The sequence below is a fragment of the Camelus dromedarius genome, chromosome 7, assembly GCF_036321535.1.
Source record: "Camelus dromedarius isolate mCamDro1 chromosome 7, mCamDro1.pat, whole genome shotgun sequence".
Lineage (NCBI taxonomy): Eukaryota > Metazoa > Chordata > Mammalia > Artiodactyla > Camelidae > Camelus > Camelus dromedarius.
This window is the reverse complement of record NC_087442.1, coordinates 36,478,795-36,506,089: the sequence shown is the minus strand read 5'-3', so window position 1 is coordinate 36,506,089 and position 27,295 is coordinate 36,478,795. Positions and strand designations below refer to the sequence as shown.

The window sequence follows — 27,295 nt, the reverse complement described above, 5'->3', positions numbered from 1 at the left end:
CAGTATCTATACACTATTTTCCCTAGTGCAGTTGGCTTTTCCCTCTCCTGAGAGGACAAGGACTTCATCTCAGTATCATCTTTACCTCCAAAGCACGTAAGAGGTATCTCAGACATCTTAATGGAAAGATTGCCTTCCTCACAGACTGTGTCTGAGTGGATGCCTCTCTGGTCAAGCTTAACCTTTCTCAAAAGATCTATATAAGTAGAATCGTATCATGGGAGACTTACTTTCTGGTAAAAGAATATGAAAACAAATATATGTACATATATACATGACTGGGACATTATGCTGTACACCAGAAACTGACACATTGTAACTGACTATACTGCAATAAATAATAGTAAAAAAAAAAAGATGAGATCCACCCTAACCTGGGCAAAGCAACCAAGCCTTGAGGCTGGCCCAGCATCACCTGCTTCACTGCTGCTTTGTGTCTGGTGGGAACGAAGACAACAGGAGGGCAGTAGCCCTGTTCAAGTTTCTCATCACATGTGAGCTATGAGCCTGCCAGAGGGGGAATGAAGAAGCCGGGTAAACCCCACCTACTTCCGTAGTCTGTCGAGGAAGGACAGACCCTGATGCTTCGTGGAGGAATTTAGAATTTATTTCCCATGGCAACCAGGCAGCAGAGATAATTTAGGATATAAATAATAGCTTAAAAACATTAAACAAATTTTAGGTGGTTTCAGCTTTCTCCCTAATTGGATTTCCCCCCCAAAACTAGGGTCGTTAATATAGAACAAACTTGTTCCACCTTTTCCTTTTGTGCTGTGAAATGCCAGTCCAGATTAGCTGCTGGAGAGGGGCCATCTGGAGATCAGGCAAAGCCTGGAGGAGAGATTTTTTCATCCTTAGCACTATCGACGTTCTTGGCTGTCCGGGGCTGTCCTGTGCACTGAAGGATGTTTAGGAACATTCCTGGGTTCTACCCGCTATGTGCTAGTAGCGCCCCCTCTCCAGGTGGGTGGGTTGCTCCTGGCTGAGAACCACTGGCCTACAGAATCCGCCAAAGGGATCTGTGAGTCCTCCAATCAATCGTCTTTTTTCTTTCCCTTGCTCTTTTCCAAATTGCATGGAGTCATTTTTACATACTATGGTTGAGACCAGTGAACTCTGTCACATATCTGAGAGAATTTATGGAGGCAGTCTAACCACAGTTCATGGAAAGAGAATGGGACTTGAAGTCAGAAAACCCAAACTCAAGTCCCTACTGGTGTGATGGACTAAACTGGGAGCACATCTCTGTTGCCCACAACGTCCCTTCCCCCAGCATTTCTTAGCAGGGGAGATAATGTAGGCATCTGCAAACATCTGGGGGAAACTGGAATTTTCACCCCCAACGGCTCAAAGAGACATTCTCAGCCTAAGTGGTTGCCCTTCACGTGTCCAAGGCAGCCTAGAATGGAGTCCACATTCTCCACGCAACTACGTTATCATTTCTAAAGGGCGTCAAAGCATGTGAACAGGAGGAACTGTGTTCCTCATGAGAGGCTGGACAGTGTTTTCTTGGACAATACGATCATTTGTGGCACATTTCATAACTGAAGAGGAAAATGACTTCAGTCTTGGTGGTGGGGAACCTGGAGTGTGGATATCTACCATCATCTCCCAGTGACGGGGCCGCAATGAAGGGACCAGAGTCCTCTGAGAGCTGGTGAAAGGGTCCCTGCTCTTTTCTCATGTGGGGAGAAGTGAACTTTCTGAGGGAGGTGGTAGGGAGTCGCCTTAAAAAGGACTGCAGGAGGAGGACAAGAGGGGATTGAAAAGACACAGGGATGTTATATATGCGAGGGAAACTCTCCGCCCCCACCCCCTAAGGGGGCAGCTAAGGCACTGAAGCCCCCTCTGAACTGTGCACCTGACTCATAAGGAACTGCCTGGACCTCCAGCGCACTGTAGCTTGGGATGGTCTATGGGAGTGGCTGTGACAGTACCAGGGAAGAGGCAGGTCCTTACAATGAGAGACTGGCACGGGTGCTGTGGATCTGGGGTGGAGGGGAGGGTACCCAGGCCTCTTCTTGTAGATACCTATCAGGTAGACCTGAGGCCAGCCCTCTCCATCCCCCTTCCCTGCTTAATTTTCTCTAGTAACACTTATCAGCCTCTGACTTTTGAGTCTTACTCCCACTGGCATATAAGCCTAGGTTGGCAAGGATTTTTGATTATTAAGTTCACTGATGGTTACACAGTGTCTAGAACAGCACCTGGCATATAATACAAATTTTTTGAAAGGACATTCTCCCCTGAAACATGGAAAGAGAGCCCTGCTACACCCAGCTTACATATACAATAAGCTGCGCAACATTTGGGAAGCCACCCAACCTCTCTGAGCCTTAGTTTTTTCATCTATAAAATGAGATTAATGGAAACACTTATCTCACAGAATTGCTTTAGGGATCAGCATGGCAGAACTTCCTAAGGTAAATTACTACTACTTTCACAATGTTTGTAAAGCATTTGGAATGCTAGAGATGCTGTTAGAAGTTTCTTGGAACTTTAAAGCATTTCAGAGCTAAGGACTCCGAGAGAGTGCAGAAGCAGGGAGCAAGTCCGCTGGAGGACGCTGTTCTACAGAATTCTAACTGGCCTTGAGTACACAGAATTCATTAGACTCCTGGCCATCAGGGGGCACTCACCACCGAGGTTTGCAGAAATCCTTCCCTTTGACTCCTGTTTGTCCCCTTTCTGTCTCTTGTCTGGACTGATTCAGTGGCTCGTTCTAGATTTCACCTTCAACAAAGGAATTTCCTGATTTAAACTCTTATCTTTCAATTTGTCCTAATTCTTTACTAACTACATCTGCCCTTTCTGACTTTGGATTCAGTTCTGCCCACCTTTGGACCCTGACCTTTAGATCTCGGCACTCTTCCCTTCATCTGTTCTGGTGGCACTTTAGGTGTAAACCTATACCGTTTGAACTACATATATTTGAACTACGAATACATTAACATTATTAAAGAGTAAAAAACGTCGTCAAACTGATACCGAGAGGATGATATCTGTTGTGCAAATTATCCCAGAGAAAGGTTCCATCTGGTAAACCGTATAAAATAACATGGCTGCCGTTGGGCAGGTGGGAGTTTAGATGCTGCAGAGTCTGCATGACGCTGGAGTACAGTTTCTCAGGAGTGGTCATTTCTGGGACTGGGTCCCTATTCCTATTGTCAAAAGGAACAGAAAATAACTTAGGGGATTACATGGATAAATGCATGCAAATACAAGACACGCCCTCCTCCCCCACCACGCACACACAGTGTAATGGGTATTGGTATTACTTGCTAAATATTTCTGGTTTCCTGACTCCCTTGGGGTTGGGTGGGCCATTGACTGGTCTGGACCATGAGTTGTGAGCAGAAGTGACATGTGACATGTTTGGTAGTACAAGAGCCTCTAGAATGCCCTTTCTCTTTGCCATGGGTCTGGGCAATGTTCTACATAGCAGCTGCTTCACCAGTCTGAGTCCTGGAACAGAGCTCAGTGGTGATCCCTGATGGACAATGTAGTGTGAGTGAGTAAATATTTATTACTTCATGCTACTAAGATTTTAGGAGCTGTTTGTTCCTGCAGCATGATTTTACCTATCCTGACTAATACACACATTAATGGAATTGAATGAGTCTGGTATTGCTTATTATTTGTTTGACACTTTGAGATCTGCAACTTGGTTTTTAAAACTTGTCACATATACCACAGTCAGAGAAACAGAATTTCACTGAGAAATGAAGTGACATTATGTTTCCACACTACATCCTTCCTTTCTACACTGAATCTGAACTTTCACAAATTTCCTGATAGACTGCTCTTCCAGGCTGTACAACAATCTCTGTCAACAGACAATTCCCGTGTGCATCATTGCCTTTCTCTGTGTAGCAGTGCTTGTGCTCTATAGAGAATATTTCAAATTTTAAATTATATTTTAATCTCCTTGTTCACAAAAGTTAGTGAAGACAAAAAAAAAAGTGCTGAAAGTAGTTACAAGAGCATGCTTTTAAAATTAAAGAAGTTAAGATGAAGATGTAAATCATAAATAAATTGAAAGTAGCAAATCTTAAGCTTCAATCAGACATTTATTGAATTTAAGCTGGTTGACTTACTTTCATCTGGTTTGGAAAAGAACAAAAGTAAGAAATGTACAAAGTACTAGAAATACATCATTGAAAATTCCATTTAATCTTTCTTCCTTTTCTTTTGTTTGTTTGTTTCTTCTTTCTTTCTTGTAATGTTTAAATGGCAAAGTATAAATAGGGATTCTAGAATATTTTTTGGATTTAATATGTAAGTCTACTATTGTTCATTTTTTGCACAGTTGACTTTTGTAGAAGCCTTCAGGAACACGTCAAATTTGAATTAAGATACTAACCTGCATTAACCTGGGAGTAGAATATAGAATTCTCTAAGATTTTTAATCTACTCTTTAGGCTTTAAACTGCCTGTTGTTAACCTAAATAGAATAATGCTATCAGTTGTTTTCTATTTTAAGTCCTTAATATTCCAGATTTACCTAATGATCCTACAGTGATTGAAAAGTGTCCCTCAGAACATGACCTTATTTGGAAATAGGGTCTTTGCAGATGTAATCAGCTAAGATGAGGTCATCCTGGATTAGGGTGGGCCCTAAATACAATGACTAGTGTCCTTGCAAGAAGAGGAGAGATACACAGACACCACACAGGGAAGAAGGCCATGTGAAGCTGGAAATGGAGATGGGAGTTACGTTGCCACAAGCCAAGGAATTCTGAGGACTGCAGGGAGCCATCAGAAGGGTGGGAAGACAGAGAAGGATTTTTCCTAGACACTTCGGAGGGAGCACGGCCCTGTGATGCCTTGACTTCGGACTGCCGGCTTCCGGCACTGTGAGAGAGCACCTTTCTGTTGTTGGAAGTCACCCAGCTTGTAGTGCTCTGTCACTGCAGCTCTAGGGGACCTGAGACATTCCAAACCAGAAAAAGTAAGCTCAGTACTCACAAGCTGGACCTGAGACATAAGAGACACGGGAAGAGGGGACAGAAAGAAGCCCCCAGGAGTCCACTATTGTCACTTATAAGGGAGCTGCTCCTAAACAGATACTGGTGTTGTCATTTTGGAAGGAATTTTTCCAAATGTGTCAAGATTTGAAGTTGGCTTAACTTTTAACCTTGACATTTCTCTTCTGGGAAGTTGTCTTATCATAATATTTCCACAAATGTGCAAAAATGTACATACAAGTATTGCAACATTTCTCGGAATAGAGTAAAATTGGAAAAAGCTAAAAAGCCCGGCCACTTAAATTACAGTACATCCATGCAGTAAAACCCTATACAGCCATTAGAAAGAGTGAAGTCACCAGGTATAGGTGATGGTTGCACAAAATTCTGAATGTACTTAAATGCTGCTCAATTGTTCACTTTAAAATGGTTAATTTTACATTATGTGAATTTCACCTTAATATAATAAAAAATTTTAAAAAGAGTAATCTGTATGTATTAGTATGGAAAAGACTGCTAAAAGTTATTGTCGATTGGAAAGAACAAGTTGCAGAGCAGTAAGCATATTAGTTCATTTCAATGAATATTAATGAGTGTATAAATTAGAATTTGCATAAGGAAAATCTGGATACCAATACACGAAACTGTCTCTTTTGGTTAGCTTGGGGCAGGATGGCAGGGGTTTGGTAGGGAGTGATTCTGGGGACATTCTCACTTCCTAAGCCCTGTATTGTTATTTGACCTTTCTGGCAGCAGGCATTATTTTGTAATCAGAGAAACAGTCAAAAGGAAAGGGATTCTCATATCATTTTTAGTCTTTGTAAAATGAGGAAGAAAACTAAGCTTTAATGGGAAGGGCAGAAAATGTAATTTTATGTTATTTCCTGTCCACCTATTTCATTTAGTCAAATAAAATCACTTCTCAAATTGTTGCTGTTCAGAAGGTGACAGGCTGACCGTCAGTTGGTGTGAGGATCGCATGGGTTAACTTGTAATGAGCAACATGTCCCCATACGGACGAAAAGGTGGGGCAAGTCTGATGTTTGGGCTGCTCACTGTGGTTGATAAATGTGCTTCTACACGAGGTAATGAGTTCCCCGGACTTTGTGAAAGGAAGAGAGGGGGTGGGTTGAGGAGGAGGGGAGAGAGACAAGGAAAGAGAAAAGGATGTCCCATTTTCCAAAACCCCAGCATGTAGAACAGAATACTAAATCCATGTTTTTCATTACCTTGGGGAAAAGTGTATGACTTTATGAGTAAAAAGCTCCCTAGCCTGCATAAAAAGCACTCAGAAGGATTGGAGAACAGGTTGCCTACCTACTAGGGGCAAAAGTCCGATAAGACTTTGACCTGACTTGCAGATGCACAGAAGCACCAGAAAACCCCAGTCTGTGAAGGGGACTCAGGCTGCCTTGTGGATTTGTTCAGACCAGAAGAACCTACCCAGAGTAACCAGGTTTTATCTCCACTGTGTGTTTAGAGTGAGATAGCAGGAGAGAAATAAAGCAAGCTGGGTGTCTACAGCCTGCCTTCTGTCATTGGTACAGCTAGCACGCATGCCTATTAACTTTTGCCTTGGCATCTCGAGGTTTTTTTTTCTGCTGATACAACAGCACTTTGGCACAAAGCAATTATGCTGAGCTAAGGCTCTCCAAACACATAAAGGCAAGATGAGTTAAGATGGAGCAAAGTCTCCCAGACTCCCTATTTAATGATTATCTTTTGGTTAGAGACACAACCCTGATGATAAACAAAGGATCTCAGCTAATTTGCATTTATGAAAGGGCCCCTCACAAATTAAGCAAGCATAACCAAAATGGCTAATTGCTAAGTGAAATCAGAATTGGAAGCCTTGGTGTTTCTGCTGGAACATTCTCCAGTCATCCTTACTCCATCACGTACGGCTAGATAACTTTCATATGTGCATTGCCGGTTAAATCCTGTAGTGTGCATAGCAAAGTTAACCACTTCTTAGTTCAGGCAAAGGGCAAAAGGGTCTGAGCGACAGGCGGTGGGTCACCTCTTTCGGATGTCATGGAAGGTCCCTCTGACTCTGGCCCTGAAAAATTCTCAGTGCCATTTTGATCTGTGTACTCTTTCTCCTCTGGCGATTTCTGAGGGGACTTTGTAATAGTATTTTGGAGATCAAAGAGTCCCAGTGGTTTGGGAAACACCTCCTTGGCCTTCCCTGCTGTCAAAGGCTGAGCGGGCTGAGCTGAGAGTATCTAACCCTCTTCACCCAGGTGCTCCGGAGCCGGTGTCACGTCCACTCTGCCATCCCAGGTTGGCCTGCCCACCCCAGTGCCCTGCATCCATCCTTATACACGTCAGTCACTCAAGGAGGGCTGAGGGGTTGGGGTGTGGGCTTACAGAGGAGAAATATGAAAACCAGGCTGAGAGATGTGATGATGCTCATGACAGGAAAATGAGAGAAGTTGGTGCCCATCGCCAAGCTCTCTCACATCAGGAACACACGGGTGGGGTTGGTACAGATAAAGAACCTCACCTTTGGGGTGGCTCGGAGTCTGTCCTTGTCCTAATGAATTGTGCCTGATCATGCAAAATAAGCCTCATGGCTCAGGTATGGGGCCAGCCAGATTTCACCTGGCTGATGGCAGGTGTGCCCAATCTCAAGGAAGAAGGCAAACAGCCTCCCCGGAAAACATTGCTCAAAGCCAGAGCTAAAGCCCAGAGACAGACCTGTGGTGACTGAGTGCTCAGATGTCACTCATAACCAACTTTTGTGCTTTTGAAACATCCAGGTGATACAGTTAGTTAGCCCTTTTCTTCAGGTCAACCAGTTGCAATCACAGTATTGACCTCCCACCCAACCTCCTTGAAGAGGCATCTTGACACAGACTGGGAATGGGATGGGGGCCCACTGGGCCCACATTACCAGATGCATGAGAGATCCCGGGTCCCATAAAAGTGGACTGTGACCTGGAACATGCTGGCTGGTTGAGAAACTCCTTATCATTCCCTTGAAATGATATTGGCCACCCATACCTCCACGGAGGAGGCTGGGAGAGAGAATTCCTCAGAGCATTCTGTCCATTCCCTTCTCTGCTGGTTTTCCACCACTGATTGGAGAGAATGGATTGTTTCCTGGCTCCTGGCAGTCTGTGACCTATCAGCACCGTGGCTGCTTCCTCTTAGCGGTGCTCATCAGCTATTCTGGCTACATCTGAAGTATCGGCATTGCAGAAAAATGCTTGGGAGCCTGGGACACAGGCAACATCTGTAGGGGGGTACTGGTTCTCTCCATTAAGTGAAAAATGTTTGTTTTATAATTTCTAGGTCTACTTTAAAAAATGGATTAATGTCCATTTATGTGCCTAGTGTTAAATGCTTCTAAATTTTTATCACATTTCCAGTAATCACTATGTTCTTTTCAGGGACGTCATGTTGGGAAATTGGGGAAGGTTTGTCATTGCCCTGCATGGTTTGAGGCACTTGAGGTCATTCCCATTTCTCACTGCTGCCCTTGATACCCAAGACTCTGCTGCTGGAGCTCATCATATTTGCCCGATTTCCAGGAATTTGTCTCCTTCTGTATCACTCACATTCTACCGCTTTTGAAGGCAGTGCTAGGAAAAGCTCAAGGAAGCCACCTTAGCTTCAGCCAGATTGAGTCCAGTTACGTGAGAATGCTAGGTCTATATTACCTTTCTTCTTGAATTCCCGACACTAAAAGCTATCTTCCAATCACGACCGTCATTCATTTAACAGGCATTTGTTAACTACATGAGTTTGCAGAATTAAGAAAGCAGCACATAGCTGCATCACTTCACTAGCATCATCATAAAAAAAGGAAAAGAAAAAAGTCAAGCAAATAGTCTGCAAGTTTTTCCAGGACGGACTTATTATGCAATTCGTCGCTGGCTTGAGCTTTTTATGAAATCACTTTGCTCATTTCGGGTAAACTACTCCACCTTGACGTTCTGACAGATGGGGAGGTAAAGTCGCCATCTGTCTTTATTTTTCTAACCCCTCCACAGGACGTTGCAGAGTGGGCACCGCGGGCACATCCCACACTGCCAACTCCATCCTTTCACCCAAATGCTGGCTGTTTCTCTGCCCAGATCCCCGGAGTGGAGAGAGGCTGGCACCAGTCTCTGGCTGATGTCTGCCCTTTGGCTCTTTGGAAAGGGAGGAGCAGAGCTGGACTGGAGGGGCCTCTGGGTGTGCAGCTTCTGCTGCAAAAGTGCAGTTTCAGGGATTTTGACTTTTGGACTCAAAGCCCCTTTCTGAAAGTGTTCTTTACCCAGGATAACCAGCCTTACTTGGTGGGGACAGGATCCAGAGGTTAGAGGGACACTGGCTGATCTGACCATAGGTTTGTTCTATTTTGTGATGGGATTGGAGGCTGAAGCCCATAGCTTCTCCTTCCCTAAGCTCCTTGAGGTCAAGGACAGTGGCCTCCTTGCCATTGTATCTCAGAGCTAGGCACAGAGCTTGGCACTCATAGACGGTCAATACATACTTGTTAAAGTGAATGCAGAAAAAAAAAGCAAGTAAGCAAGTGTGGACTGTAGAAAGAGCACAGACTTCAGTCAAAGAACCTGATTTGGCTCTCAGCTTTGCTGTTCACTGCTGGTAGAAGGAAGTTCCTTATCTAACCTTGCCGAACCTGTTTCCTCCTTTGTGAAATGCGACACTCACACTTGTCCCTTAGAGCTGCTGCAGAGTGGTGTGGCTCTTGGCTCATGGAAGGTTTTGGGGGTGTTTGCTCTTTATTGGAGAGTTCCAGGTGGCTCATCACAGAGCTACCTGTGGGGACTTTGGTCCCCAGCATGGAGCCTTGGCAGACTTGGGGTTCTGGGGGCTGCCAAGGCCGAGCACGTCAGCATCTCTGGATCACAGTGTGGTATGTCCTGCCCTGAACTCACTTCACTGATTAGGTCTGCACCTCCTTTAGCACAAGGGTTCTGGGGCTCTCATGGAGGTGGCCGTGAAGGCAAACACACTTTAACAGTACTGAACTGTGTCTCTCACACAGGCTTAGAAAGCCTGGTGAGTGAAGTATGGGAAAGCAAAAGGGGCGCAGTGAGCAGGTGGCTACTCCTAGCACCACTTGGGTTGCAGTCCAGCTCTGCCATCAGTCAATTAATTGGGCAAGTCACATAACCTCTCTTGGCTTTACTTTTCTATTTTCCAAAATGGTGGGTGGGTGGCTACAGGGGAATTGTTTTAGATCTGATCTCACCTTTTTTTTTTCCCCTTTTTGGCCATGATCACAGGACAGATGGCATTCACATGTGTGGCGTATTCTTAGGGGTACACACAGACACAGATTTTGAGAAGCCTTCCAAACTGTTGTGGGGGAAAGAAGGCGTTCAGCATTTTAAAATCACTACTGATATTAGTAGTTTAGCAAAATGACTTTCTCACTATGGGCCATGGGCATACATAGGATTAGCTATGAATTATATGCAGTTCCTTTGCAAAGTTCCAAGTCTATGCTGTCTCTACCATATGAGTACGTAAATCAGAATATGAGTGAGGAAGCTGTGATTTTATTTAAAAATGGTGGCCTTATTTTATTTAAAAAGTCATGATTCTTAGTCTTGGATTTTTGTCTAGCAGTAGCATATTTCTTGTGGTACAACTCAGAACTGATCACGACACACCCATTTGTTGTGAGTCAGAACAAAGAATGAATGGATCAGATAGTTTTAAAAGGGTCTTAAAAAAAAAGGGTCTTGAGATGTAGTATATATATACATATATGTATATATAGACAATGGAATACTACTCAGCCATAAAAAAGAATAAAACAATGCCATTTGCAGCAACAAGGATGGACCTGGGGATTGTCATTCTAAGTGAAGTAAACCAGAAAGAGAAAGAAAGATATCATATGATAAATCATTTATATGTGGAATCTAAAAAGAATACACAAATGAACTTATTTATAAAACAGAAATAGACTCAGAGACATAGAGAACAAACTTATGGTAACTGGGGGAGGGGAAGGGGGAGGGGATAAATTGGGAGTTTGAGATTTGCAGATACTAACTACTGCATATAAAATAGATAAACAAGTTTCTACTGTATAGCCTAGGGAACTATATTCAATATCTTGTAGTAACCTATGATAAAAAAGAATAGGAAAACAAAAAAATACTAAAAAAAAAAAAAAAAAAGAAAAGGAAACTCATAGAAAAAGAGATCAAGTTTGTGGTTACCAGAGGTGGAGGGGTGGAGGAAGGGGGAACTGGAAGAAGGTACTCAAAAGGGACAAACTCCCATTCATAAGATAAATAAGTACTAGGAACAGAATGTACAACATGTTAAGTATAATTAACACTGTTGTATGATATGTAGGAAAGTTATTAAGAGAGTAAATCCTGTGAATTCTCTTCACAAGGAGAAAAATTTTGCTGTTTTCTCTTTTTTCTTTCTTTCCTTTTTATTGTATCCATATGAGGAGATGGATGTTAGCTGAACCTATTGTGGTACTTATTTCATAATTTATGTATATCAGACCATCATGCTGCACAACTTAAAACTTATGCAGTGATGTATATTAATTATTTCTCAATAAAACTGGGGGAAAAATCAAAAATAAAAAGAGGGTCTTTCAGCGTTGTAAGTTGCTTCTGTTGATTTCATGTGTTTCTGGGACTTGCTAAGACACAGAATGTCAATTCAGCAACAGGCTCCTGTAAAAGAGCTGAGTCGAGTGCAGAAGAGGGGAAACCCAGAGTCAAAGAATTTTCAAAACTTTCTCAGTAACTCACCCACTGCAGACATCGTTTCCAATCATGGCATAGATGACAATGGCTGGCTGGTCCAACAGCTGGTTCCTAGACAAACTGAGAAGCCATAGATGGAATCTGAATGTCAAAGACTTGGAAGCCTAGTTTTGTAACCAACCAATCTGTGAAAGAATCTTTGTATGACTATCCTCTTGGTAACTTTTTGCATTTTTCTTTCATTCCAGTATCACCATTCCCATTTCCTCTTTCTTCTCTATAATCTCTAACCCACTTCTTCATTAGGAAAAGACCACATAAATGCACAGAATTGAAGAGTAGATTGAAATCTTCAGCAGAGGAACATGCTACCATCTTCATAGCATCTTTAATAGCATTTGTTGTCAATAAACACAGGTGAGTTACCTGGGTTACTTAAGTCCAGATTCGTAGGACACTATGACAGCTGAGGACCTGTAGTCAACTTTGAAAAATCAAGGGTTTCCCAATGTTTCTATTCTATTCTGGGCACCCAGGGCCTTGATTCTGAATTTTAAGCCCAATATGAGCACAAAATTGTTTTCTTATTTGTAAAGCAGGAGTAAGAAACAATCTTTTTTGCCTTTTTCAGACACTTTGGCCATACCTAGGTTTTACCCACTTTGTATACATTTTTATGATCCTTATTTAAGGACATATGCAAATTAATCACTTCTTATGCTCAGTGGCCCAAGAAGTTATAACTTCCCAGTGTTTGGAGAGTGACTAACAAGCTATGGATGCTCAGTACAAGTGATTACTGGGTAACAAGAGAGAGTTTTCATTTATTTTTCAAAATGAGAGACCCAGTTTAAAAAACAACTTCTAATATCCCTCTCTCCACCACTTACCTTTCTATGAATCTCTTCAGGTTTTGGGATGATGCCCCTGAATAATTAAAATTAACAAAATAATTAAAGTTAGAAAGTTCAATTCAGCACTATCATTATGAGAGTTTGATTGATTGCCTTAAATCAGGGAAGAGGCATTATTGTACAGTCAGAGGTCAACCAAACCATCATGCTGCTGGGAATAACTTCATCCTGCAACTCTCTTTAATGGGTTTTCTGTTTACTTGGCATTGTATTAACATAATCCTAAAAATGTTAGAGTCACAGATTTCAAGACATTTCTTAAGCCTGAATGAGTAAACTTTCTAGTAGATGTGAGAAAAATGTATATATCTATCAGCAAAGACAGAAACAATCCAAAGATTAAGGAATGAATTGATGGGTGAGAGAATAGTAAAAAGGATTGAGAGTTGCCCATCTCCTGAGAAAGCCCCATTTGATAGCCTGCTGGTGTTACTGCTCATTCCTGAGGTGTTTCCAGGCTTGCTGGCCTGTGCAAAGTTCAGACTTCAGAGTTGATATTTCAGCTCCTGTAATGTTGTGCATGGCCATCCTCCCCCATCCCCGTGACCACCTGTAATACATCTCTTATATGAAAATTGCATTTATTGAATACTCATTTTATTATAGACACTCTGTTAAGCATTATTAGTTTAGTTAGGCCTTCGTACCACTGTGTGAGGTAGGCATAGAATGGTATAGTATTCCCATTTTATAGATGAGGAAACTGAGGCTCAATTAAAGTAACTTGCCCAAAGCCACACAACTAACAATTTGGGGAACTGAAATTCAAACGCAGTCTCTTCTGTCTGTAATGCTAGGCTCTGGCTCCCTGTGTGACACTGCTTCTCTAGACTGGGAGTCTGGAAAGAGTGAACCCAAATAGGTTTACTGTTTCCTGTCCCTTGGAGGATAGTCTCTGTACTTAGTGAGTAATCCTCAGTTACATTCACATTTAACTCAGGGGACACAGAAGATTTCCCTATAACTTGCAGCTTTGGAAGCGGGGGGTTGGGGGTGGGGAAGGCGAGTGGGTGTCGCTGCAGATCCACGTGGGACAAAGAGCAGTGCAGAGCCAGGAGGAGCAGGCTGGCCTGTCTTCCCTTGAAACTGTGTGACCATGTGGGGCTGCCTGTTTCCACATCCAACTAGATACAAGCTGTATGGGCAGCACTGAAGTCCTCCTGGCTGATTCAGGAATGTTAGTACAGTAAATGAATATTGTTTTATTTCCTTTTTTATAGTGGTCAAATATACAACACATAAGTGTAACCATTTTAACCCTTTTTGAGTATGCAATTCAGTGGCGTTAAGTACTTTCACACTGTTGTGCAGCCATCACCACCATCCATCTCCAGAACTCTCCCATTATCCCAAATTGAAGCCCTGGACCCATTAAAGAATAACTCGCTATAAACCCGTCCCCCAGCCTCTGACAACACCATTCTACTTTCTGTCTGTATGCCTTAACCTACTCCAGGTACCTCCTATAGGTGGAATCATACCATATTCGCCTCTTTGGGGCTGGCTTATCTCACTTAGCATCATGTTCTCAAAGTTCATCCATTTGCAGCATGTGCCTTAATTTCCTTCCTTGTAAAGGCTAAATTATGTTCCACTGGATGTACAGGCCACATTTTATTTATCCATTCATCCACTGATGGGCATTTGGGTTGCTTCTACCTTTTGGCTACTGTGAATATGCTGCTATGAACACTGGGGTGTGAGTATCTGTTTAAGGTCCTTATTTTCAATTCTTTTATTTAACTGAAATTGCTGGACCATATGGTAACGCTATGTTTAATTTTTTGAGGACTCATCATTACTGTCTTTGTTTCCTTTTTGTAGTGAGGCATTAAGTATGCATACAGACATACAAATTAAGAGCAGTTATCTTGGCATGCCTGCATTCATTCACCCTCTCCTTTCATTTGTTGAGCACCTGCCACACGCCTGACACACAGTAGGGAGTTAACAGATGCGTTGGACACGTGGCCGCTCTGCCTGAGGGTTACTGTCTGTGGGGACAGACACATAACTGAACCGGTGAAAGGTTTAATGCAAATCCAAACCCAGAGAACTCAATGTGATCTGAGCTTATTATCTCCCCTCGGAGAAGGTGCCAGATTTTACAACACCGAGTCCTAAACGCAGAGACTAAAGGTAGTTCTGGGTGTGAGATCGCTCTCTCTTGTTCTCAGGAGGGAAGAGCAGGAGGGCAGCTGCCCTGGGGGCCCCCGGGGGCTCCCTCTTCTCCTTGGCCGGGCCCTTCACGCAGTGCCAGTCCCATGACGCTCAACTTCCCATCCTCAGTCAGAGATAATAAATCAGGAGGTGTTTAATTCTCACTCTTTGGTTTTTCTTTTAATGAGAAATGAAAAATAATGAAAGTTCAAGCCAGGAGTGGGAAAAAAAAAATGAATGGACCAGGTCAGGCCAATAATTTTCCTCATTATCCAGGACACAACTGGGAAAATGAGAAGCAGAGAGCAGCATGGAGCTGGGGATGGAGATGAGAGCCTGTCCCGGCATGTCACCCCACATACCCCCACACCCCAACACCCCTCTGCTGCTCAGGACAAGGACGGCAGGCCAGTGGCAGCGGCTTGCGGTGGATTTAAAAGTAGCAATCACAGACATCCGCCCAAGGAGACAGGAAGTGCCCACTCTCCTTCACCCAAATGTTTCTTTCTTCCTGGTGGGTATTTATAATGTGAGCACAGAATTTTCTTTGCTCCGAAGTTGTTGCGGCGTCCATGGTTTCCATTTCCTTTTGGAAATCTCAGTTTCAGGAGATTATGTAATCAGTTTGTGTAATTCCCGTGCTGCTTTCCTTTCTTAGTCCCCTTTCCTGTGGCTCTGCTCCTTTTGCCAGCCCCACCATCCTTTTCTCTCTCTCCCTCCCTGTCTCTGTTTTCTTTCCCCTCCTGTATACAGACTTCCTCTCGGCTGCTGATTTTGCTGCTGATGCTGCTACCATCACAGAAAATCCTTAGTGAAGCCAATGGAACTGGAAGATGGGAGCAGGGAAGACAGCACCCAGCCTGTGGGATGTGGCAAAACAAGGTTAGCATTTGAAGAATTGGCGCTACCCTTAAGAGGTCCATATCTGGTCTCTACGATTATAGTTCAGACAAATGGAAAAGGTGTGACTATGAAATAGGGACATTTAATTTATTTGTCAAGGTGGTCTGGTGGAGAGTCTACCTGTCCCCAATTAAGGAAAGAAGAGGGTCCTTATTGGTCACAAAAGTCTGAATTCTGGCTCATTCAGTCCCTTTTAAATAAGGCATTGTGTACTGCAAGAAAAGAAAGGTTTCACATAATCTCATCATTGGTTGTCCTTTCATAAATAAATTTCAGCTGACATTTCCACTGCCGGATCAGTGATACTTTTTTAATTGAAGTATAGTCAGTTTACAATGTTGGGTTAGTTTCTGGTGTACAGCATAGTGGTTCAGTTTTATATATATGTATGTATATTCCTTCTCATATTCTTTTCCATTATAAGTCATTACAAGGCATTGGCTATGGTTCCCTGTGCTACACAGTAGGGCCTTGTTGTCTATCTATTTTATATATAGTAGTTAGTATCTGCAAATATCAAATTCCTAATTTATCTCTTCACCCTCCCTTTCCCCTCTGGTAACCATAAGCTTGCTCTCTATGTCTGTGAGTCTGTTTTTGTTTTGTAAATAAGTTCATTTGTGTCATTTTTTTAGATTCCACATAGAAATGATATCATATGGTATTTTGCTTTCTCTTTCTGACTTATTTCACTTAGTAGGATGATCTCCAGGTCCATCCATGTTGCTGCAAATGGCATTATTTTATTCTTTTTTATGGCTGAATAGTATTCCATTATATATATATAATATATAATACATATATATAATATACATTGTGCTACATCTTCTTTACTGGATCAGTGTTGACCACAGCAGCAAGTGCTAACATTCTCGACATTCAAATCAACAGGTAAGACATTCTTAATGGTCTTTTAAATGACCATTAGAACTTTTTATGCCTGGCACAGAGAAAGTGCACAGCCTCAACTTCTTCATGAAAAGAGGTAAGATGTATTTAAATATAAGTATAATAGGACTTTATAAACTAATTCATTAGTTCAGCAACCTTTATTGAGTACCTACTATGTGCCAGGCATTGTAATAGATGCTGGGAACACATCAGTAAATAGATAAGATATGGTCCCTGTTCTTATGAAGCTTACAGTTATTAAACAAGTAATGAACATCAGGTGTTAGGGATTCAGAGAAGCCCTGAAGAAGTGGTGTTAAGCTGGGTACTGAAAGAAAAGTAGGTGTTTCTTCTCTTGAAGTCCTAAGATAAGAACTTAGTAATTAATTCCCAATAAAATGCCTGATGCTTTTTACACATGACTCAGAGACAAATCTCTAGTTTAATGACATCTTTGTTACAACTCTCTGAGTAGGACAGGGGCAGATCCAGGTTTTGAGTTAAGAAGCTTATATAATTTGGAGGATCCTCTTTAAGGAAAAGAACACAAGACAACAAAATGAGACCTGATGTAAAGGGAAGCCAGAGTGGAAAGAGGCAAGGGTCTTAATCAATTGGGGTTAAATATCTTAAGTTGGCAAATTTTACAGATCCATCTGGTCACCAGGCAACTGAGGGGCCCACAGGCTTCAGCCTCCCTAGCTTCGCAATCCTGCCCTCTGGCACTCCTTAGATGTCTGTGTGACGTCTTGGAGCATCAGTGCCGGGTGGGACTTTTGAGACCAGGTGATCAGGTAGACCACTTTACAGATGAGGCCCAGAGAGGGAAAGAGTCTTGCTCAAGGCCTTACAGCTAGTAAGCAGCATCTCAGCTAGTAATACATTTCAGGTACTATTTTAATAACAGACATTAGTAATGACTGAAATAGATTATATAAGAATATGTGAATTCTATGATCTAGTTCTTAAGTGAGAACCTGTAAAAAGGACTAGGAGGTACATTTTACAAGCCCCGCTGTGAAGTGTTTGTCAGATAGTTCCCACACCCATATTCTACAGTGGCATTCAGTGGCACAGCCAGGGTGGAGTGTGCCTACTCCGTTATACTTGGAACCAGAAACCAGAATGTATTGTAGAGAATGTCAGTAGTTCATGAAAAATGTGGCAACATACACTGACCTAAAATAAATCCAATAATGTTATTTATAATTAGATTTTAAATAGTGCAGACTTTGCTTATAAATTTAGGAAGCATTTTGAAGAGCATGATTTGTATAATCCAGTTAAAAAATCAGCCATGAGAAATTTAAATTCTTTCTTTTCTCTAAAAATGTTGCTTGCAATGAGCAGAAATACTCAGACAAATACACTGACCTTGATCTTAAAGTAGTAGGCACTTAATAATTGTTTGTTGTGACAGTTTCTGATAGTGTTTGTACTACTGAAAATGCTTTCAAATTTGCAAGTGTGGCTCTGAATTTCTGTGACAAACTGGATAAATGGTTCCCCCAAACATGTATTTTTAAAAGAATGTAATAGCTTTCCCAGAGTGGCTTTAATCCACCTCCCAGTCTCAAAACTTGACATAATGTCACAACTATCCTTCAGCCATGCTGAACTTCTCTCTTCTTCTTCCCCGAAGATACGTTGCCCTTGGAGCATCTATGCACTGAGTCACCATCTCCCCATGCTCTTTGAATTCCTTTTTTTTTTTTTCCCCTGCAGGGTTCTCTGCTCAAATGTACTTTCTCTAAAGTTTTTCTCTTCCTCTCCAGGCAGAGTTAAGTGTCTCTCACCTCCACAGACCTCAACCTACCTCTATTTTAGTGTCATTTTACAGGAACCATCATTGTTTCCTTATTTGTCTCTCTTTCCTGTTTAGTTATGACCTCCTTGAAGGCCAAGACTTTGTCTTATTCACCTTTCTGTTTCTAGCAACTATTGCAATATTGGAGAGGAAACAGGGGAGTGGATGTGGGGAAAATCAAATGGCAAATGAGAGGAAGGGAAGCAAGATGAAGTTTTTTTTGGGGTGTGGGGAATGGAGGGTGGGTGGAGAAGTTAAGAAGTTTAAGATCAAATTCGGTTTCTGGCAAGGGGTTTGGGGAGCCCAGGCTGCAAACACATGCACTTTAGCAAATGTCAAAATTCTCCATTTTTCATATCTCTAAACTTGCAGTTAGTCCCTTGCTCCCCACTCTCCCAGTAAATGGGTGAGCACATGGGTGCACAGAGAGGGCCGACCTCTCACTGTATGGATGGAAGACGGGGCCCCGAAAAAAACCTACTCTTCAGCACTTTTGATTTTCTGAAAACAGAACAACCCCAAACAGGTGTTTACAGCGAGGTTTTGCTAAACTTGCAAAAACAAAATGAGGAAGGAGGCAAGTGAAAAAGACATTCTATTCCAAGCTCATAAAGTCCTGTCTGGAAACTGGAAAGAGATCCTAGATGCAGCCCCCAAACCCGTCAGAGTGCCCCCCCTGCAGGCTGTGCACTGTGGCCATGGAGATTCAGAGCTGGGATGTGCTTGCTTCTCAGAGCAGATCAGCCTTGTTTATTTTGGAAGTAGATGCCTTATGAATTTTTATTTACTTAAAAATACATATTGAAAACCATGTTAACATTTGTTTTTCTTCTACTGCTTATTTTAAATGAAGCGTAATCTTGTCAGTCCTGGTTTTTGCCCACCATGGAGGTATTCAGGCTGGCAAAAGGGTACTGTGTGTGCTTTTCTTCTCTTCAAAGGTTAAATGTAAATCCTGAGAGTTAGTTTTTTTTTTAAAAAAGTGTGTCAGGTTGACAAGTTCCTGCTACGCACAGCAGATGCTGCGCTTAGTGCTGGGAATGAAAATGTGGCTCCCAAGTGGCTTGTGCTCACTGGCAGACTGGGAAGCCAGGCCTAAAGCAAATGATTCAGCTCCAAGCCAGGAAATAAATACAACGACAGAGGCAGGAACAAAGGGCTTCAGTTGAAACCCAACAGGATCCTGTGGGGCCTTCCCAGGGACAGACCTAACATGACCTCACCTCTTCTTTGTAGAAAAGCTTTATCTTTCTAGGCTTTCCCTGAGTTCCAAAGAGAAAATTTAATCAGAAAAGTGAGAAAATGCAGAAACAAAAGAAAGCAGTGAAGCCAGACAAAATGATAATAGTTTAGCCATCAAAGTCAAGGTGCTTTAGTTCCTCCTCAAGGGCAATGAATACTATCCAGAGCCATATCCCTGAGCTGCTTTGTAGACATTAAACCCCCCACCGGGTGGAAGAAGCTGACTGCATAATGAGTATGAGCACAAAGCCCCCAGACCAGCTGGAGTCTGGGCTTTGAGTACTGACCCCTGTGGCAGCACCCTGTTACCTCACCATCAGCCCATCAGAGAACTGTGCACGTGCTGATCAGGCACTCTGCAGCCCAGACCTCTAACTTTGCCTTTAAAACCCCATCCCTAAAAGCCATCAGGGAGTTCAGCTCTTTTGAGTATCAGCTGCCCATTCTCCATGCTTGGCCCCACATCGGGCTCTTTGCAATAAATGCTGTACTTCTCCTTCACCACCAGGTGCCAGTATATTGGCTTTGCTGCGCATTGGACGTGCAGACCCAAGTTTGGTTTGGTAACACAGTGAGGGCTGAATATTCACTGAGTTCTCCCTAAGCGCAAGGCCGGAGGCCCCGTGATGAAGTCCCAGACTGGAACATGCATGCAGCATGGGCATAGGAGGTGGTTGTGGGGTCCTTGTCTGCTGTGTTGGCCTCCCCAGCTGAATATTGACTGGCATCTATGCTTAAAGGTCTCGTCTCTGAGGGGTGATCATCTTTGCTAGAGAGAAGGGGAAGCTCCTCATCTGCTTCTGCTCCTTCCCACATGCTCTAGAGCTTCCAGCTCAACCAGCCAAGGTTTGTCCTCCAGCCTCTTCCACCTACAGCTTCCAAATCTGGCCCCACCATCCGCAGGGGTCCTCTACTGCCCCACGCTCAGCTCTTACTCCCCTCTGCCTTAATCCTGTCCTTGCCCCTTGTCTCCTCCAGCCTCTCTAGGGGAGCCCTGAGCCTGCTCCCCATGCTGCACCCAACACCAAGGGCTCCTCTGCAGTCCCTCACTTCTTCTCTACCCCCACCGCTGCTACCCTCTTTCAACCTCAGACCTGCCGTCTTCCAGTTTCCAGCATTTCCCACTGCTATCACTAGACCAGCTTTTTCCTCCCAGAGGAAGCCCCTTCTTTCTGTCAGATTCTCCAGGTGGGGCCGGCTGCCCCTCACCCATTCCCATTGCCTTCCTGCTTGTACTGTCCCAGGGGGCCTTTAGATGTCCCTCTTTCTGCCCTTGAACTCTGGGAGCCATGGGACTTCCCATCCTGGACATGTGTCTTTTAAATTTATTTTTGTTTTTTCAAATCCACTTGTTTATTTAAAAAAAAAAACTATATACACTGAAAAAGTGACTGATTTCTTAAAATGCTGAGTAAATAATAGGACAGGTGGTAGGTGGAGTTAGCAACAACCATGGATGCTCACGAAGCACTGTATTTTCCCCAACAACCTTCTCACAGCCCAGTGAAGTTCAGGTATGGGCTGCTATCATCACCCCTGCTTTGCAGAGTGGGCCCCATCTGCGTTTTGTGATGAATTCCTTCATGTCATGTGATGTAGTTCAAGGAACTGGCTTTGTTGGGGAAAGGCTAAACTTACAAGGCTGGGGTTTTTTTCCTGAACCCCATTATCCCACTGAGTTTGGTTTGCAGCCTCTCCCTGGGGAGAGTGGGGTGAAGATGCCCTCTGGAGCTGCCCTGTTGTCTAGGCAACTCAGAGTGAGATCTGGGATCACCTTTGGCAATCGTGCCCACTGAACCGCGATCCCCATTTTATAGATGCAGAAACGAGCCTGAGAAGTTTAACGATTTGTCCGAGTTACGCACCAATGCCAGGGCCTAAATTCAAAACCACTCTACTATTTTATACACAAGGGAGAAAGATTTTATAAAGCAACAAGGAGGGGAAGACCTCTGCTCTCTGTTTTCTGGGCTTCACTTTGCATCTCTGAGAAGTAAGGTGATGTTCTGTGAGGACCTAGCCAACCCCGTGGTGTTTTGACCCCCTTCCACCTCCCTTCCAGGTGGCACTGGCCCCCTCCAACCTGGGCCATTTTGGCAGGTTGGGAGCTGTAAGGGCTGCTGCAACCATTGCCTTTGCTGATCGTAAAGATTTAGTAGGAACCTTGCTGTGCCTAATGCCCCATGCCAGAGAATTAGTACCCAAATTAAGATGTCTTTGACATTTGACATTTTAAAATACCTTATAATCACTGGCAATGGTTCATGGCAGAGATGTCTAGAGAAAATTTTGAGACTTTGTACATAAACATCAAGAGGAGACTAGGAGCTGTTTCTTTAATTCTTATACAATTTTTAAGAAATGCTTCCATATTCCATTCAACTCTTCTCCTTTTCCTCTTTCTCACTCACTGGTTCTGAAAAATAGGTGTAGCCATAAATATGCAGGCGGTAGAAAGCTGACTTCTTCTACATCTAATAAAAACCTTGGGGGGTAATTGAAAGAACTTGGCGCCGGTAGTCAGGTTACATGCTGAATAATATCAAAGACAAATCCATAGTGAGGAAATCAACAGAAAACAGAAAAAGGGGCTGGAGAAAAAAGCCTGACATTAAATAACAAGTAACTATGAAAAACTTAAAAATTTTGTTTTTTAAAATTACATCCTTAGATAAATAGTCAAGAAGCATCTTCAAAGAAGTTATACCAGACCAAGTGTATGCTCTGTATTTCAAAGGATTGCGAATTTAAAGAAAAGAAAGGAAATACCCACCCACCTCCAATTCCACCCCGGCATCCATTCATTAGACAAAAGTCTGACAGAAGCCATGGGTTTCAATCAGATTTTGACATGCATGTGTTTTCTTGATTAGGCTCTCCTCCCAACTCCTTTCTCCTTTTTTATCTCCACAATCTGAATTTTAAAGGAATGCTGTCAAGACAGTGTATCACAAAAGGAGAGACGTCTACTATGAATTGTACCGAGTACTTTTCAGAGAATTTACTTTGGTCTTTTTGATTTTACAAAAGATGGTTGCATTCATTGTGGATACAAAGTGATGTCGAGTTGACATGTCTGGGTCTTGTGTGAGAGAGAAATGCTGGCATGGTAGGCACATGGGGAGAGGGCAGCTTCCAGCCTGCCTTTCTGGCCAAATCCTGTTCCTTATTCTGCACCCTGACGTGGACCCTCAGCTGGGGACCTTGGCTCAGTCCTTCACTGCTCCTTCACTCAGCTTCCTTCTAGATATTTTTTGTTGTTATTTCTATATAAAACCAAAATCTTTGGAAAACAGAAAAATTTGAAAAAAAAAGACAACTACCTATAATTTATTGAATACAATGATCTTGGTGACTTTTCTACCAATCTTCATATGTACAGCTAGTTTTTTTTCTTTTAAAAAATATAGTAGAAATTACATTACACTATCCAATTTTACATCCTGATTTTTCTTTTGGCAGTGTTTTGTCTTTCTAGATTAAATATATACACTGTTAACTCTCATTTTTCTAGAGCTGTATAATATTCCACATGGGTGTTTCTGTCCTTTGTTTTTTACAGACTCTGCTGACATAATTTTTGACAGCACTGGGGCTGTCTGCATAGCTCACTAAAGGGAAAGAGACAGCCCACCAAGGGGCCAGTAATCTGTGTCTATGATGATTCCCAGCCAGGTTCAATAGTGATTTCCCATGAACTGTTGGCTGTGTTCACAAGCAGAGAGACAAGGCTGAGCTCTTTCTGCAGATCACCTTGGATCATAGGCTGGTGACTACATTATCTTTGTTGGTGGCTGAGTGGAGTGAAACAAACTGAGTACCAATCCAGCTCTGCAACTCCCTCTTGCTGCGAGCTGGGCCGCGATTCTTGGTCTCCCTATGCCTCTGTTTTCTCAGCTGCAACAGTGTGGGTATCATTACAAACCCTCAGTTCTGAGAAATGTATTTTAACACATTTGATATTGGGTTGAGTGCCATGATCCACGTGTACCTAGTAATTTTTCCTTCCTTTGTTCTCCCTTTACACTCCCCAGAGCTAATTCAATCTGTGGTATCTTAGAACTAACTGAAGAAATAAAATAATACTTGCCTTATAGTGCGTTGAAAGGATTAGCTGAAACAGTATATGCAAATTGTTCTTAGCCTTTGGTAAGAGATCGATACATACCAGCTATTATATTATTAGTACAAAAACTATGTTGTTCTTAGAACATTTATTCTGTGTAGAATATATATTATACAAATTTATTATTTGTAGGTCAGATATTTAGAGAAAACGTGGACTTCTTGGAACATCCGTTAATACTCTTATTGATTAGAGACGGCACAGGGATGGCAAATAGGTTTAACTTCAGGTGCCAGGTCTAATCTGCTGATGATGACCGTCAGGTGTGCTGGGTCGTGAGCACAGGCGGAATCTGAGTGCAGCAGACAAGAGTGCCAAGGCTGATTAGTAACATCTTCCCTGGGCTTAGGGAGATGGTGTGGCACCACACACAAAGTGTTTGCCATCTCTGCACTATGTGTCACCAAGCGTTCCTTGGCAATTCATTAGGCACTAGCCAGGCCATGGTTTATCAATCAGGAGTTTCATCAAAACCCTGTGGCAATGGACTAAACCTGGGTCCAGGGTGAGAGGTGAGGACCCCACAGGTAGGAAGCAAGCCCAGAAGACACAGATGTCTGGGAAACTGATGGAGACCTGGAAGTCATAACCGGACTCTGAAAACACGTTCCTTTCCTTAATGGCTTTGGGTGATTTCAGCCACAAACTTTTAGCTATTTTTCTTAAAACTCCAACCCCAGTAGAAGCGTGGAAGACTTTAAACCACAGGGGAGGGCAGAGTCTCTGCAATGAACTTGATTTTGCTCAGCCCTCGTCCTGCTAATGCTCACTTCGGTCTTGCCCCCTGAGCCTTGATGCCCTGCACCTTGGCCTTCCTAGAACTTTGCTGTTGGCTGACTGCTGTGCCCCTTGGTCTCTCCTCGGCTGCATCTTGTCTTGTTCTCTTCTGCTGTGGGTAAAGGCTCTCAGCCCGGCGCCCCTCTCTCAGGAAAGGCAATGCTACTGGAAAGGGAGACTGTGCATTTTATTCTGCATTTTTTACTGTCTAATTCTCAGCTTTGGTGATACTTAGGAAATAAAACCAATCATTAAAGGCACATTGATGAAGGTTTAAATGGAATACTACATACCATTTCTGGAAATATTCTGGTAGTCCCTGTGATTGCAGTGGTTTCTTTTCCATAAACGAAGGTAAATAGAGTCTTCTTTAATTCTGAAACAAACATACATGCATATATTTAATGTCGAGATAGTCACATGATGAAGTTCAAAGAAACATGTTTTTGTTATGATTTTTTAAAATGTGGTGGAAATGAACTCAGAAAATCAAATCTCTGCAGATAACGTTTTCTCTAAACTGTCAATGCATTATTAGGAGTTATTATAAGAAACAGTCCTACAAAACAGGTTGCATTGATGTGGTAAGATCAAACTTTTTCTTTTTTATGAAGACCTCCAGAGTCATCCCTTTCTAACCGTTTAACCAAGAGCGCTGTAAGTCTCTGGAGCAACTGATCATCTTTACCAACTCCACTATCTTGAATCTGACCACGTTCCTTTTCTTCTGGTTGCTGTGAAGTGGTGGCAGACACTCTTGTTGTCCTTCAGATCCATCTCTCCCCCTTTATCCATTTTAATGGAAGTTTTGGCAGAACATATGCCTGCCCAGAATGATGACAGCTTTACACAGCTTCCCTTGTGCTAGGAGTGGCTACTTCTCTAAGTTCTGGACAATGGGATGGAACTCTCCAGTGACAATTTCTGGAAATATTTCTTAGGAGACAATTGGCAGGTGACTTTTGCTCCTTCTGAGTCCTCTTTCTCCATTCTGCTGCCCACAATAGGAATGCTGCCATCCTGGACTATGGGGGTAAGTTCTATACTGGGAAGGCAGAGGAGTGAGCTGTAAGGGCCCTGGATTCCTGAGGACCAGTGGAGTTGAGCTTTCATACCAGACCTGGGCTGCACATGTGAGAGAAATAAACACCTCTGTTATCTTATTTAAACCACCCCTATGCTGAGTTTCTCCATTACTTGTAGCTGAATCTGATACTAATGGACACAGATTACAGAGACAAATTTTCAACCAGCATCTGGCTATAACTGCACATATTTTAAGTCACTTTCTTGGCTCTTCTTTGTCCCATCTTTGATTTTCTATCTTCTTTTGCCAAACTTTAATTCAATTTAAATGTAATTTAATGTTATGTTCTTTCTACTTTTATAGGCTTCCTAAAACCCTTTCTGAAATAAGACCAGGTATAAACTAACGAATAATAATTAAACTCAAACATATTCTATTAGTTCCTCAAATGTATTTTATCTTCTCTCCATTATAACTTCATATCTCACAACCTTACATAACTCACCACTTATTTTTAAGTGTTATATAGGTCTTACTTATTATAGTACAGTGCTTGCCAACTGTCTCAGTGCTTCAAAAAGGTAAGCCTGTATCAGCTTTGGGCACTTGGAATGCACTGAAAGTCGTATTCTTTTTGAAGTCTGAGAAAACTAATAACAGCATATCTGAATAGAAGACCAAGATCTCAGAGCCATATTTTAATTATGGGATTCTTGCTTTGTGGTAGAATTTCGAGCTGAATGATTTGTTTCACTTTTTAAAAATCAAAGCTACCGATGCACATAGTTTTAAAAATCAAATTCATTTTCCTCCAGTGATGTTTATTGAACCTTATTATGTTCCAGGTACTGGTCCAGGCACCGGGGTCATACTGGTAACTGGAAAAGACAAAGACCCCTGCCCCTGTGTCACTGACATTCTGTCAGGGAAAAAACCACCAAGCATCATGAATAAGCAAATCATAGAGGATGCTAGAAGGTAGTAAATACTATGAAAGCTAGAATTAGAGCGATCAGAGCAGGCCTCGTCGAAAAGGTGAATGCGAGCAAAGACGAGGTGGTGCGCCTTATGGAACCTAATAGTTGAACGATTTATGTCTGTAAGGCTTATAGTGATAAACAGCAATTCACACTTCTCATTCCTCCCCATTTCTCCATTCCCAGAGGCAATTAAGTTCAACCTTATTTGACTGAGTCTTTTCATATTTTCCTCCTTATCTCTAAATAAGGCTACTTCTTGACTTTCAGTCTTTGACATTATCTATTCATTTCCCAGCATCAAGAGGAGGATTTAGCTATTCACAGCTGATCTCTGATTGATTTTTCTTCTCTTCATAACGCTGTCATTTCCCTGGGGTCAACAGCTGCCTTTTGTTTCTCTGCTTAATTTTCTAAGTATTTATCAATTCACCCTTAACTCCTTCTACAGTTTGGTCAACTTTCAATACGCTCTGGAATGTCAGATGGTTTATTAATTTCATCTTCTTGTGGAAATCTCCCTTGGAGCCTCCTGACCTGCTCGATCTGGACATGTTGCCCTCTTGCCCAACAGAGATCCTTAGAGCTCCCTTCCTCCTCCTCCTGCGGATTCTCTTCACCTCCACCCAATTTCCTGGAAGACCACAATTTTCTTGTTTTTAATGGAGAGTACTTTAAAGTAATGTCTGAAGGACGTGTAGGAAGTAACATTTTTTTTTTTTTTTTAGCATTTGTATATCAGAAATGTTTTTATTTTTTGACTTGGTGAGGTGTAAGTAGGATGGTGAGGTATTATTGCCAGTGAG

General features: G+C 42.5%; 1 protein-coding gene across 2 annotated transcripts in view; it reads right to left on the bottom strand.

The window, feature by feature from the left end:
• AOAH (acyloxyacyl hydrolase) overlaps positions 1–27,295 on the bottom strand; it is a 153,854-nt gene that overhangs the window by 20,134 nt on the left and 106,425 nt on the right. For both annotated transcript variants that reach the window (XM_064487443.1, XM_064487444.1), the window contains 4 exons: positions 24,779–24,861; positions 12,556–12,592; positions 11,711–11,785; positions 2,989–3,161 (listed from right to left, as the gene is read on the bottom strand). In XM_064487443.1, the coding sequence (XP_064343513.1) occupies positions 2,989–3,161; positions 11,711–11,785; positions 12,556–12,592; positions 24,779–24,861 (368 nt within the window). The remainder of the gene's footprint in view (positions 1–2,988; positions 3,162–11,710; positions 11,786–12,555; positions 12,593–24,778; positions 24,862–27,295) is intronic.